The sequence below is a fragment of the Apium graveolens genome, chromosome 4 (genome assembly GCF_009905375.1).
Source record: "Apium graveolens cultivar Ventura chromosome 4, ASM990537v1, whole genome shotgun sequence".
Taxonomy (NCBI): domain Eukaryota; kingdom Viridiplantae; phylum Streptophyta; class Magnoliopsida; order Apiales; family Apiaceae; genus Apium; species Apium graveolens.
This window is the reverse complement of record NC_133650.1, coordinates 300,076,337-300,090,590: the sequence shown is the minus strand read 5'-3', so window position 1 is coordinate 300,090,590 and position 14,254 is coordinate 300,076,337. Positions and strand designations below refer to the sequence as shown.

General features: G+C 33.4%; 1 protein-coding gene across 1 annotated transcript; it reads right to left on the bottom strand.

Annotated features, from left to right (window-relative positions):
- Nucleotides 1-10,474: 10,474 nt before the first annotated feature.
- On the bottom strand, nt 10,475-12,719 carry LOC141721383 (cytochrome P450 78A7-like). Its single transcript, XM_074524302.1, has 2 exons — nt 11,653-12,719; nt 10,475-11,390 (listed from the first exon to the last, which is right to left on the bottom strand). Exons 1-2 carry the CDS (start codon nt 12,658-12,660, stop codon nt 10,773-10,775), a joined length of 1,626 nt encoding a protein of 541 aa, XP_074380403.1. The 5' UTR covers nt 12,661-12,719; the 3' UTR covers nt 10,475-10,772.
- Between the last annotated feature and the right edge of the window lie 1,535 nt (nt 12,720-14,254).

Genomic DNA, 14,254 nt, shown 5'->3' with positions numbered 1-14,254 from the left:
CATAACCCTTTCCAGTAAAAACCTCAATCTCAGTTGGATTCTCAAACTTAATTAATGAGCTAAGAAAAGGAGGGTTCAATCGAATACGCTTATCACGAACCGTGGACACACAATTACCAAACTTATCCTCATGCAAATTCGCATAAAATTCACGAACTAAATCAGGGTAATAAACTTTCGGTAATTCAAGCACAAAATTATCCATACCAACAGTCTTAAACAAAGCTAAAGCACCAGATTGTTGAAGAAGCTTACCGACGACTGGAATACCAGGAAGAATGGGATGAGAATCCAATGCATTCTCAGTGAACCTCTGTTCCAAATCCGGAGAGTCAAATGATAGAGTGATCTTGAGCTTCTTGGAATCAGGAGTTTGAGACATTTCATCGGCACTTTCATTTCCCAAATCAACCACAGTGTTATCTTGTTTAGAGACAGAACGATTTGCGAGAAGATTTGATTTTCTTGTTGCTCGAACCATGATGAGATCAAATTGATGATGTTGGAGAGAAGACGGTAAGTAGAAAAATGACTGAGCGGCGGTGAAATAGGAACTAAAACCCTAACCCGTGTTTTGATAGCCTTTTTAGGGGAGAATTTAGGATAAGATTTAAAAACAAATAATAATTATCCTAATTCTAACACTTATCAAAATAACATCTTAAATATATCTAAAACACCACAATTAGTACTATAATCATTTAACAATTAAATCAGCAAATCATGCAAATATTTAAACATAATTAAACAGAGAATGACATATCATAATTAACAAAAATAACATAACACAAAAAATGTCATTTAAATAACCAATCATAGTAAGCTAACATGAAAAATGATAGTAAGCTAACATTACCAAATTTCCAAAGATAGCTTGCCATTATACACTGCACATCCCAAGTTCCCTTCGAATGGTAGAAAATCTTGCTTCGCCAAGGGGTTTTGTAAAGATATCTGCCAATTGATATTCAGTAGGTACAAAAACTAATTCAATCTTACCTTTGGCAGTATTATCTCTCAAGAAATGATGACGAACATCAATATGCTTTGTTCTTGAGTGATTAACCGGATTCTTTGATATGTTGATGGTGCTAGTGTTGTCACAATAGATTGGAACTTTGCCACACTTGATTCCAAAATCTCGTAGAGTCTGAATCATCCACAAAATTTGAGAGCAACTGCTACCAACTGCCAAATACTCACCTTCTGCTGTGGATAATGCAACTGAAGTTTGTTTCTTACTTTGCCAAGATACGAGACTTTGTCCTAAATATGTACAAACACCACTTGTGCTCTTTCTATCAGTTTGACAACCTGCATAGTCAGCATCACTATACCCCACAAGATCAAATGTGCTTGTAATAGGACAAAATAACCCAAGATTAATAGTCCCACTTAAATATCGAAATATTCTTTTTTTTTTGCTAAGTAAAAATATTCTTTTAACTGCATTTAAGTGTGATTCCTTAGGTTTAGCTTGAAAACGAGCACAAACACATACACTATACATAATATCTGGCCGAGAAGCAGTAAGATATAAAAGACTACCAATCATACCTCTATACTTCTTGATATCAACATCTTTACCTTTTTCATCCGATGTCAGCTTGCTATTTTGATTCATTGGAGTAGATTTCGGCTTGACATTGTCAAAACCAAATCTGGTCAGCAAATTCTTGACATATTTTGATTGATGCACATAAATTTCATCTTTAGATTGTTTAATTTGGAGCCCCAAGAAATAATTGAGCTCACCCATCATGCTCATGTCAAATTCACTGCTCATACACTTAGAAAACCACTCACACATAGAATCATTAGTGGATCCAAAGATTATATCATCTACATATATCTGGACAATCAAAATATCATTACCATTTTGCTTAGTAAATAAAGTAGGATCAATTTTACCTCGAATGAAGCCATTTTTGATCAAAAACTTACTAAGCCTCTTGTACCAAGCCCTTGGTGCTTGCTTTAAGCCATATAATGCCTTCTTGAGCTTGTAAACATAGTCCGGATGTTGTTCATGTTCAAAACCAGGGGGTTGCTTAACATAAACTTCCTCTTCCAGAAATCCATTAAGAAAAGCACTTTTGACGTCCATTTGTTGTAGCTTGATCTTCTTGTAGCATGCAAAAGCAAGAAGCATCCTAATTGATTCCAATCTAGCTACTGGAGCATAAGTTTGATCAAAGTCAATGCCTTCTTGTTGGTTGTACCCTTGTGCTACGAGCCTTGCTTTATTTCGAGTAACAGTACCAAATTCATCCACTTTATTCTTGAAAATCCATTTTGTACCAATGATTGAAGCATCCTTTGGTGGCTTGACTAGTTCCTAAACATCACATCGTTCGAATTGATTGAGTTCTTCTTGCATAGCCGTGATCCAATTTTCATCTTCAAGTGCTTCTTTGACATTCTTGGGTTCCTCTTGAGCTAAAAATGCAGCATAAGCACAAAAGTTTGCAGTGCCTTTTCTTGTCTTGAGACCATCAGAAATATCACCAATAACCTGTTCTGGAGGGTGATTCTTCACTGTCCGTGTAGCTTTTGGCAATGAATGCTTTGCAATATCTTCATGTGAAGTCTTCCTTATCTTAGATGGAGGAGCTAAGTCTTCACCATCATAGATTGACATTTTATCCTTTGCTCTATTTCCTCTAGGACCATCAAGAGTCATCTTTGCCATCTTTACAATTGCATCATCAACTGGAGTAGAAGGTTCTGCTTGCTGATTTCCTGAGGCAGTTTCAATTTCAGCTTGCTGTTTTCCAGAATCAGTCTCTGTTTCAGCTTGCTGTTTTGGAGTAGCCTTCTCTGTTTCAGCTTGCTGTTGTCCAGCTTCATCTGCATCATCTTCCTCGTCTCTTGGAAGATCATTGTTAGGTTCTTGAAAAGTAACATCTATAGATTCCTCAACAATATGCTTAGACAAATTATAAACTCTATAGGTTTTACTATTCATAGAATAACCAAGAAAAATAGCTTCATAAGATTTAACATCAAATTTACCATCATTACCAATTGTCTTGAGCACAAAACACTTTGAGCCAAAGATTCTGAAGTAACTGATGTTGGGCCTCTTTTTCTTGAGCAATTCATATGGAGTCTTGTCCAAAATAGGTCTTATCAATACTCTATTCAGAACATAGCATGTTGTGTTGATTGCTTCTGCCCAAAAACTTCTAGGTAACTTGCTTTCTTGCAACAAGGTCCTTGCTGTCTCTTGCAGTGACCTATTCTTGCGTTCCACCACACCATTTTGTTGTGGAGTCCTTGGAGCTGAGAGTTCATGTGATATTCCTCTTTCTTCACAATAAGTAACAAAGTCTTTTTGGAATTCACCACCTCGATCACTCCTTATTCCTACAAGCTTTGTATTGAGCTTATTCTCAAGTAATTTAATTAGTTTCTCAAACTCATTAAAAGCAGCATCTTTAGTTCTAAAAAATAATACCCATGTAAAACGAGAATAATCATCAACAATTACAAAACCATATTGCTTACCTCCTATACTTTTATAAGCTTCTGGACCAAATAAGTCTAAATGCAAAAGTTCTAAGGGTTTAGAAGTAGCTACCATTTTCTTTGCTTTGTGAGTACTTCTAATTTGCTTGCCTAATTGGCATGCCGAACACACCTCAGTCTTGACATACTTGATTTTGGGTAAACCTCTGACTAGCTTCTTCTTTGAAAGCTTGTTAAGTAAATCCATGTGAGCATGACCCAATCTTCTATGCCAAATATAAGGATCAGTGTCTATTGCAGCAAGACAGCAAGCTGTTTTCTGCAACTCAAAGTCCAAAATATATATATTTCCTTCCCTTCTAGCAACTAGGGGGACTTTGTTAGTACCAATAGTAATAATACACTTATCAATACCAAAGTTAACAGTATGACCATCATCATATAACTGACTTATGCTAAGCAGATTATATTTAAGGCCTTTAACATATTGAACTTTATCAATTGAAATGTGTTTATTACCTATTTTACCTTTTCCAAGAATTTGAAGAGTTTTGCTATCACCAATAGTCACTCTTCCACCCTTTTTCATCTGAAGAATCAAGAATTGTGCTTTGTCTCCACTCATATGTCTAGTACATCCGCTATCTAAAATCCATTGAGTTGATTTGACTCGAGCGGCAAGACACATCTACAAAACAAATAAAACAACTCAACCTTTTGGTACCCAAAGTTTGTTGGGTCCGACATGGTTAGCAGATAAAACATATAAAACATGTAAATCAGATTTCTTTATCCATTTTTGGATAAATCTAGGTGATTTAACTCTGCCAGCCTGATGATGGTAAGCTGTCTTTGTTCTGCCATTCTGATCATAGTAAGCTGTTTTCTGTTTGTTTCCTCCATGGTATGATTTTTGTCCATTCTGAACTTTGCAATGCTTTTCAAGATGCCCTTTCTTTCCACATCTATTGCATATCTTCCAAGGCATAGCATAATCATAGGGTATGCCATGTTTTCCTTCATATCTTAGAGTTTTGTCCTTCTTGTTTGCATTCATTCCAATTCCTTCTCTGACCAATGGAATATTTGTGTTGTTCATCATAGATTTGAGACTTTCTTCTCCTTGAACAAACGATCCCATGCCCTTTTTCAGATCCTCAACTTCCTTTGTGAGCAGATCAATCTTTTCAGCTTGCTGACTTATGATTTCAGCTTGCTGAGATGGTTCTTCTGCTTGATTTGAAGGTGTTGCATCTATTGATTCTCTGATTTTGAACAGCTCCAAACATTCATCCCTTGCTTCAATCTCCTTCTTTAACTCTGTGATCTCCATTAACTGAGTCTTGTTTCTTTTGAGGAGAATTTTGTTGAAGTTTTCCATATGACTAACTTTAGCTTGAAGATCCTTGATTTCAGCCTCTTTGTCAGCTTGTGTAGGTACCTTCTTGTCAATCCATGTATCTACTTTGCTCATCAAATCTTGAACCATAGTCTTGAGATAATTATTCTTCTCTTTTAGCTTACTATTTTCAGCTTTAAGAGACCCATAGATACATTCTTACATTCCTGCATGGTTAGTGGTTCCAAAACAATATTTTCAGAAGATATATTATATTTACAAGAGTTTACCTCACTCTGATCTTCTTCTGAATCACTTTCTAGGTATCCACTTTCTGAATTTCCTCGAACAGAATCATCATCAAGTCCAACTAGGGCAAGATTGACCATGTCTCCACTTGAATCATCACTGGAAACCGAGTCATCATCACTCCAAGTCATTAGAGCTTTAGCTTTCTTCTTATCCTTGAAGACAGTTAGTTGTTTTGACTTCAATTTATAGCAGTCCCGCTTATAATGGCCTGGCTTTCCACATTCAAAGCATGTCTGATCTTTAGAATCCTTGTTGGGCTTCTTGTTGTTGGAAAATCTGCCTTTATCTCTTTTCAGCTTGTTCTTCTTCTCGATCATCTTTCTGATCTTCCTGGATATTAAAGCTAGTTCTTCGTCTGACTCATCTTCAGATTCCAGTAAGCTATCATTAGTGTGAAGAGCTAATTGCTTCATTTGAGCAACTGGAGCTTGCATAGAACTTGATTGGCTTTCCTTGATTTTGCTTTCAAATTGTTCCAATTTTGCAAAAACAGCCAATTGATCCATAGTATCTATAGTTGGAGAGGATTCTAGAGCTGTTACCTTTGGTTCATAGATAAATGGCACAACACTAAGTATCTTCATGTTGATTTCCTCTTGTGGGATATGTTTGCCAAGCTGCTTTAAGGCATTCAGATTTATCTGGAATCTAGCTTGACTTTCTCGAATAGTTTCTCCGTCTTGAAGCTTGAAATTTCCAAACTCATTCATTAGTTTACTCAATTTCACCTTTCTTAAACTCTTGGATCCTTCGTGATACAATTCCAGAGTATCCCATATCTCTTTAGCTGATTTGCATGAAGAGACTTTATCACATTCACTATGACATAACCCATTCATGAGAGAATTCCTAGCCTTTCCATTGAAGCTGTATTTGATTAGTTCAGCCTCTGTGAGATCATCAACGTCTTTCACTTTGCCTTCTTTGTCCTTGAACTCAAAAGGACCCTTCTGAACAACTCTCAAAGCTAGTGGCTCCCTGGATAGATACATTTCCATGCGACCTTTCCACCAGTTATAGTTTTCTGTACCAAGCAAGAGAGGTGCTCGGTAATCTGAGGTTCCTTTGGGATATTTGTCAGCCATTTCGATCGAATACTATTCCTGTTACAGAAAAATTAGTATACCAAAGCTCTGATACCAACTGAAATTACACCTAGAGGGGGGGTGAATAGGTGATTATGGCTAACTAGGATTACTTTTAAATTTTACCCGATAATAGCTTACTGAGATTTTATCAACTGAGCTATAATCTGACAATGATAGTAAGCTGAGATGACTAAATGCAATGCAGAAAATAATGTGCAGAAAAGTAAATAGAACACACAAGAATTTTAGCCAGGTTCGACCCCTAAGCCCCTATGGTCTACGTCCTGGTCCCTTACCAACTTGGTAAGAGAATATATTATTGATCAATGAAGGTTACAACTACAAGATACAACAATATATCTCCCTTTATCCCAACTGCTGATAATGGCTTGCTGAAACCCTGTTTAAGAACCTGCTCTCTAAGTACTATACTACCCCGTAGTACAAACTCCTCTAGCAAGTACCACTAAACCCTTGTTTCCCTAGCCAACTTATCCAGCAACTAATCAATATAATTGAATAATACAAATCAGTGATAAAGTTTACAACTCAAACTATAAACTCTCTCTAAGATGAAACACGTGTATATATTTAGAGCTCGAGAGTATTTTGAAATCAATAAAGATCAGGAGTTGTATGTGTTCTTGCTTGCAAAAGTCGTCTTTTAAGAACTGCAAGAAATCACATATATATAACCATACATTAACGTTTGAAAACAGCCTCAACAAATTACAACGGCTAAAATCCAATTCTACCGTGTAAGATCGTTGGGATGGTTTTCCAACGTTCATGTATACGTTAGATAGAAGAGAAAGAAAGATGTCAAACGTACAGAAAATATCTCTTCTATTTAGTAGAGGATAAAACATTTTAATAAGAAGATAGGAGAAAGAGTTTGAAAGAGAAACAAACTCCTATTCTTTAGGAAATCAATTAGAATAAGTAAAAACGTTTTATAAATGAGCTCTCTATATATCATGCACGTTTATTATATTAGAGAAGTCCTTACAACTGATATATATGAAGATCCTATAAAATCTCCATGAAATTCGACTTCCTTGTTGAATCTGGACTGTGCATCTTGGCTTGCTGTTATTCTGACACTGTTGATCATAGCTTGCTGAAATAGATTACTGTCTTATGATAGCTTGCTGTTATGATACTTAAACAGCAATGGCATTAAGCTGTTATATCCTGCAAACATTCTCAAATAACAACATGATGGTTTGCTGTGTTGTGATCATCAAAACTAAGGAGTTACAGAATATTTACGTGTTCTATAACGTGAAATATTGTACAACTATTTTAAATTATTTGAAAAAAGGTTAAAACTATAATGTACTGTACTATTTGATTTAATCCATGTTATGCTATTTAAATAAATATTTAATATTATTCGATATTTTGAAAGGATTAACAAGTTCAACTAATATTTAAAAAATATCATCAAATTGAAAATATTTAATTTTAGAAAAATAATATACACTGTTATCAAGTTACTATAAAAAGAAATATTAGAATCATAAATGAAAAAAACTTTAAAATAATTTGAACGATGATATTAGTACAAATTTATCTTCAGATTCTTGAAAAAAAAATCTGAATATCAGTGGTTAGTCTTGATGATATATGAATTATTTTTACGTCACATCTATGACTAATATTCTGTTGAGTAAAAATAGATATTATTTGATTGTGAGTGCTACTACGACTTTGATATATAAATTATTGTAATTTATTTATTAGATAATTATAATTTTTGAATAATCATAAATATTGTTATTTGAGTAATTTAATGAATAAAAATTAGATATATACATGACCAAAATATCTAGCATATAAATAAACAAACTAACATAATTTTCTAAAAAATATAATAAATAATAATTAAAACTTTATCTTTACCAATATTAAAAGATTCAACTTTGATGGTGTATTTCAGAGTTATTGACATGTATACTAGAAGAAAATAACAAAAGTCTTTTATATTCTAAATTCAGAATGATCAATTAAATTTAAGTTTTCTTCAATGTGTTAAAAACTAAATAGATTATGTCAATTTTAATTTATGAATTGACAATAATCTGACATCTTATAAAATTAACTTTGTATAATAGAGATGATTAAAAGCTAAATACAAGACCAAGATCAACTTTAGTTAATGAGTTAAGGTATTAACAATTATATTAAATCAACATAAACGTTGAATTAAAGAAATAACATTTTTCTTATAAAATAAACTTATATTAATTAAAGTGTAAATTCTACCTTGTTGAATATTACGATTGCAGGTTTTTGACCACTTTAATTATGCATTACTAATCCTTTTAAATTAAGCAAGATAATTGTAAATTAGTAATTACTTTAGTAATAAAATATCTCATTACTCTAGGTTTATTTAACCAAAACTCACAAAATTTACTCGACTCTGCAAGATACCTATATGTTAATTTTTAGTTTTTTTTTATAAATATATTGACAATATTTGATGGATTAACTACAATCTTTTTCTTTTACACGTAAGTCACCTGCTTGTGTTTATTTAGTAAATACAAATTACACGACACAAATAAGAAAATATGTAATAGGATTAATGAGATATATTAAAAATATTATGAACGTTATTAATGTTTTACATGAAAATCATACACAGTGATAGATACTCAACTTGTATTTGATATGTTTTAGACGTTATATAATATTTATCAATAAGAAAACGATCAAGAATTTTACTAATATAATTGTATGATGTACAAAAACAAATCTAGAAAATGACTCGTGTATCGGAGGGATTATTATGCAAATTTTCAATTTATGTATTATTATGTATACAGAATCTCTTGTACTATTATCAGTAAAGTGTAAAGTTACGTTATATTATACACCAATATTATAAAAAACGGTGACGGGGACTCCCATAATTTTTACATTAAAATTGTAAAATTTTCACGTAAGAGAAGTACAATAGTCAAAAGTCAATAACAGTTATCCGGTTTCATTTGCGGATTCTTCTGAATTAAAATGGAATTTTCTCAACAAATTAAAAATTTTTAAATTAAAAAAATTTCAATTTAAACACATGGCCTATTTACTTGGTCGTTATTTATATTTCTCGGAACCTATTTAGTTGAGCCAATTTATGAACTTATTTATTTTAAAATATAATTAAAAATATGATTCAAACCTATAAAAATAATATAAAATTATGGCTTATAAAAAATTTAAAAATGAGTAAAAATAATACATATACAATTATAAGTCATATAGGAATAAAAATGGATAAAAATAAGACGCTTGGAGTTATAAAAGGTAAAAACAAAAGGTGGTGGAACTAAAAAATAAGTGAATATGTTTCGTTTATTAATAAAGAAAAACGGGTAAAAATAATATATATAAAATTATAAGTCATATAAGAATCAAAAAATATTAAAATATTACACCTAGAGTTACACAATAAATCATAAAAACAACCAAAAAGTAAGTGAAAACAAAGTATCACTTAAAAAATTTATTAATAAAGAAAAACAGGTAAAAATAATATATATATATATATAATTATGTGTCATATAGGAATCAAAAAATATAATAATAATACAATTAGAGTTAGAGTTATAACATGAATAATAAAAAGTTAAACCAAAAGGGGATGTACCAAAAAATAAGTGAAACAAATATGTTTAGCTTATTAATAAACGTTATTAATTAATACAGAATCTCTCGTACTATTATCAGTGAAGTGTAAAGTTACGTTATATTATACACTAATATTAAAAAAAAAACGGTGACAAGGACTCCCACAATTTTTACATTAAAATTGTAAAATCTTCGCGTAAGAGAGGTACAATAGTCAAAAGTCAATAACAGTTATCCGGTTTCATTTGCGGATCCTTCATTACAATGATATATACTCCATGTGTTCAATTATATTTTTACACTTTTTTTTATAATATCATTCTTAATTATTTACGTTTCAAAATAATAAAATTTTATAATATAAAAATCAATTACATATACTCATATTTACTACTTTATTTCACCATACTTACTAATCACTATAACTAGTTTTTAAATTTTCTCATTAAATTATATTTTATTAGTTTTGGTGTTAAACTCTCAATCTGAGAATTAAACGGTACTGAGTAAGTATGTAAGATTAAAAGAAGGAAAAATAGGTGATGTATGGTGCAAATCATTGTGATTTAACTTTTGTATATCATCGCTCAAAAGAATAATAAAAGAGGGAATTGATGACGACATGACGTGTGTTTAATATATAAACAAACAGATGATTAATGTACAAATTAACACACGCTACTAATCCCACGTAATTACACATTAAACTAAACAAATAATGACATGTACTGTGTACGTACTAACAGTCACTAGATCTCCGCTACAGCAGAGTCTGGATTTTATATTACAACAACAAACATTTATCTACAGTACAGCCTTCATTTAGCATTTCGTACGTAATCCAGATAAATACATATATTAATTACTTATTATATTATATAGATTTATTTATATAGTTAAACAGTGGTAACAGATTCAGTCAACCAGATTCAGTCAACGATTTTCCTTGGAATTGCTATAGCGGAAAGTGGGGTCCTCATTTCGCAAGACAGCTTCAACACTTCAGTTAGGTCAACCGGGTTCTTGGTCACATCTTGGGCCCACTTGTAGTTCTTCACCAGCTGGGCCACCCACATGTTCACCGTCACCAGGCCCAGATTCTTACCCGGGCAAACCCGACGACCTGACCCGAATGGTGCTAACTTGAGGTCCCCACCTCTCACGTCCACGTCACCATCTCCTAAGAACCTTTCTGGCTTGAACTCCAGTGGGGCCTCCCATAATTCTGAGTCATGGGTGATGGCCCACATGTTTACTAATGCTGTTGTGTTTGCTGGGACCACCATGCCGTTGCTGAGCTGGACGTCCGAGGAGGATAGCCGGGCCCATGACAGAAGTGGGCCGGGTGGGTGGATCCGGAGAGTCTCTTTGACTACTGCTTGTAGATAGGGCAGCTTTACCACGTCAGCATCGGTGACAACTTTGTTGCGTACAACGTTGCAAATCTCGTTGTTAAGTTTAGTTTGAATATCCTGGTGCAACACTAACTCGGCCATCACCCACTCAGTCAACAAAGCTGTTGTATCTGTTCCTCTAAATATCATTTCCTGCATGCCAATGTACAAATCAAATCACTAAAAAGTCTGGAAAACTTAGCGGAAATAAGCTACGACGGACTTATATTAAATAGCATAATATATTATTTGAAACCTTAACATGACATTTAAAATTTTATAAGACACGATTAACTAAATGATATCGGAGTTTGACATCAGATTAATTATAAAGTCTTGTATAAACACATTTAAAAAGATAGTATATGGGATAATTTTTAATAAAATGTAATAGGATTTTATATAACATGCTTACCCATAAGACAGCGATCATGTCCTCTTGACTAAGCTTGTCCTCCCCATCTAATGACAGCAAAACATCAACAAAATCAGCATCATCAGCAGCATAACTGGACTGATGATTATGATTAAGTTTATGTTGTTGAATAATCGTTCCAACAAATTCTCTAACTCGGGGAACAAGAGCCTCACATCGCTTGATTACGTGCTGCGGATCGTACACACAGCTAAGCCAGGGTAGATAATCACACCAATTAAACGCACTCAACAGCTCAAACCCTTCAGCAACCATTTCCCTCAGCTTATTCACTTCCTTATCATCCTTCTCCGTGTCGAACCGTCTCCCGAAAACACTTCCCATAATATTATTCAAAGCCGCATCCTGCAAGTGTTTCCTCAATGTCACAACTCCTCGTGTAGCTTGCTCGGATGCTATACCTCGTATTAAAGCAGCCGAGTCTAGCTGTCGTCCGGCTTCATGTGCTGCAATGCGACGAGGAGCAAAAAGGTGTGTTGACGCAATCTTTCTGAGGTTGCGCCAGTAAGCGCCGTTGGGAGAAAAACCAATGGTTCGAGTGAACAACAGAGACTTGGCCGATTGTTTAACAGGACGGTCGGCAAAGTGAGGAGAACTAAGAATCTCCCGAGCAACAACAGGATCAGAAGTAACAACCAAAGGACTGGAACCAAGGCTAAAAGCCATGAGTTGTTTGCTAAGGCCTGCTCGAGCCGAAGCTATCGAAGCTAGAGAGCGGTGAGGCAAGCCCTTGCTGAGGCTCAATATGCTTCCTAAAACAGGAAGGCCTTTTAGGCCCGGGATCGGCACCGGGCCTAATCGGTTGCGCCCATTTTTCCAGGCAACACCGCCCGAAGAAAAGGCCCATGCAAGAACAGAAACAGTGATCAAGGTGACAAAAAGAGAAAACAAAACAAAGGGCTCGAGAAGGTTATTAGAGCTTAGAAAAACAGGGAGTGCAAATAAGCACCAGGTTGTATCTTTGGAAAGCAAACTGCTTGAATCCATTAAGTGTGTGTTTGTGTGTGTGTGTGTTTGATGAGAACTAACAAGCTAATTAAGGGTGTTTATATAGGCATCATTAGGCTTAACGTGTATGTAATGCTTAAGTAATTTCTTCTAATTATTTCTGTTTAGTAGTGCATGTAACAAGAGAGGGTACGTAAGCCATTGGAATAATTTTATTTGATACGGGGCTGGATTAGCTTTTAGATTAAGTGCTGACAATACTAAACCAGCTTTGCTTTTGTTTCATTGGCTATAATTGAAAGTAGATTTGCTTTACGAAAAAGAGATTTGCTTTAATTAGTTTAAACACAGATACTAGTAGAAAGTTCTCGATTTGATTCGCAGAGTGCTTGGGTCAAAACTCCACGTATTCACAAACATCAAATCACAAGATTATAATATGACAAATCACTCACTCAGAACTGATGTATTGGCTATGATCAAATTAAAGTAATTTAGCCACGAATTCACTTAGAATATGCTTGTTTATCTCAAATATGTGCGTCCCCGTTCATTTATTCTTCAGCTAGGTAAAATCACGGTTTGGGTAAAATTACAAAAAATTAATTTAATTTTAATTCGATTCGAACGAAATTGAATCTCGTAGTAATGAATCACCTATAATTTAATAAACCAAGATATGTGATTTAGTTCCAATTTTATTAATTTTGGTTTGTGCTACACAAGTATTAATTTTGGTCGACCGAATAATTATATTTAGAATAGAATTGAAATTGGTAAAATAATAAAGGAAGTTGACTTTAATATCAATAAAAATTAGAATTGATTGACCGAATAGTTAGAATTATAATTAATTGAGTAAGGGTAATTAAGTAATTTCAGCAAATACCGACCGATCAACTACCAAATTTTTAATGTTTCGTCTATTATAATATAGTATAGATATGGCTTAATGACCTTTTCGGCCTCAAAATTTGCACCAGTGTACTTATAAAATCCTGAAGTTTAAAAGCGTATTTTTTCAGCACTCGGGCATCCAAAATGTGTTTTTTAACCCTTGAACCGGGAAAAAAAACGGGTGAAAACCGGCCGGTTTAAGGGTAAAAGATTACGTTTTTAGTACTGAGGGGCAAAAATGTACGGTAATGAATTATAGCGGTTGATGGGTATATTTGTACAAACTTTAAGGTTTAAAAGGTTATTAAGCCTATATATATATTAGTTGATAATCAGTGCCATGTATAAAACTACTAATCTAATATCTATATTATATATATATATAGGGGAATGATCAAATATAAACTAAAATTAAAATAGAAACTATGAACCAATTTAAGCCATTAGATCTAATTAATCTAATGGTCCCCCTAAATCACCCCACCCAACTATTGTGCACCCTCCCACACTCAATTTCAGTTTTTTCCCTCCGTTTTTAATTTGATTTTTCTCGTCAAACCGTAAGTTTTTTTTAAATCCGATTTCACTTTATTTTTCTACATCTCTCAACGTTCGATTTGCATACCATATGTGTTACATTTCAAAATAATTTTTTTAAAAAAATTATTTAGTTTCTAAATTCTATTCTAAATTAGTTTCTATATATATATATATATGTAAAGTAGTTATGTATTAT

Excerpts from the sequence above, each read along its gene's own strand:
- LOC141721383 (XM_074524302.1), bottom strand. The coding sequence starts at position 12,660 with ATGGATTCAAGCAGTTTGCTTTCCAAAGATACAACCTGGTGCTTATTT. Across the intron at positions 11,391-11,652 it reads ACATGATCGCTGTCTTATGG|GAAATGATATTTAGAGGAAC; the intron begins GTAAGCATGTTA and ends ATTGGCATGCAG.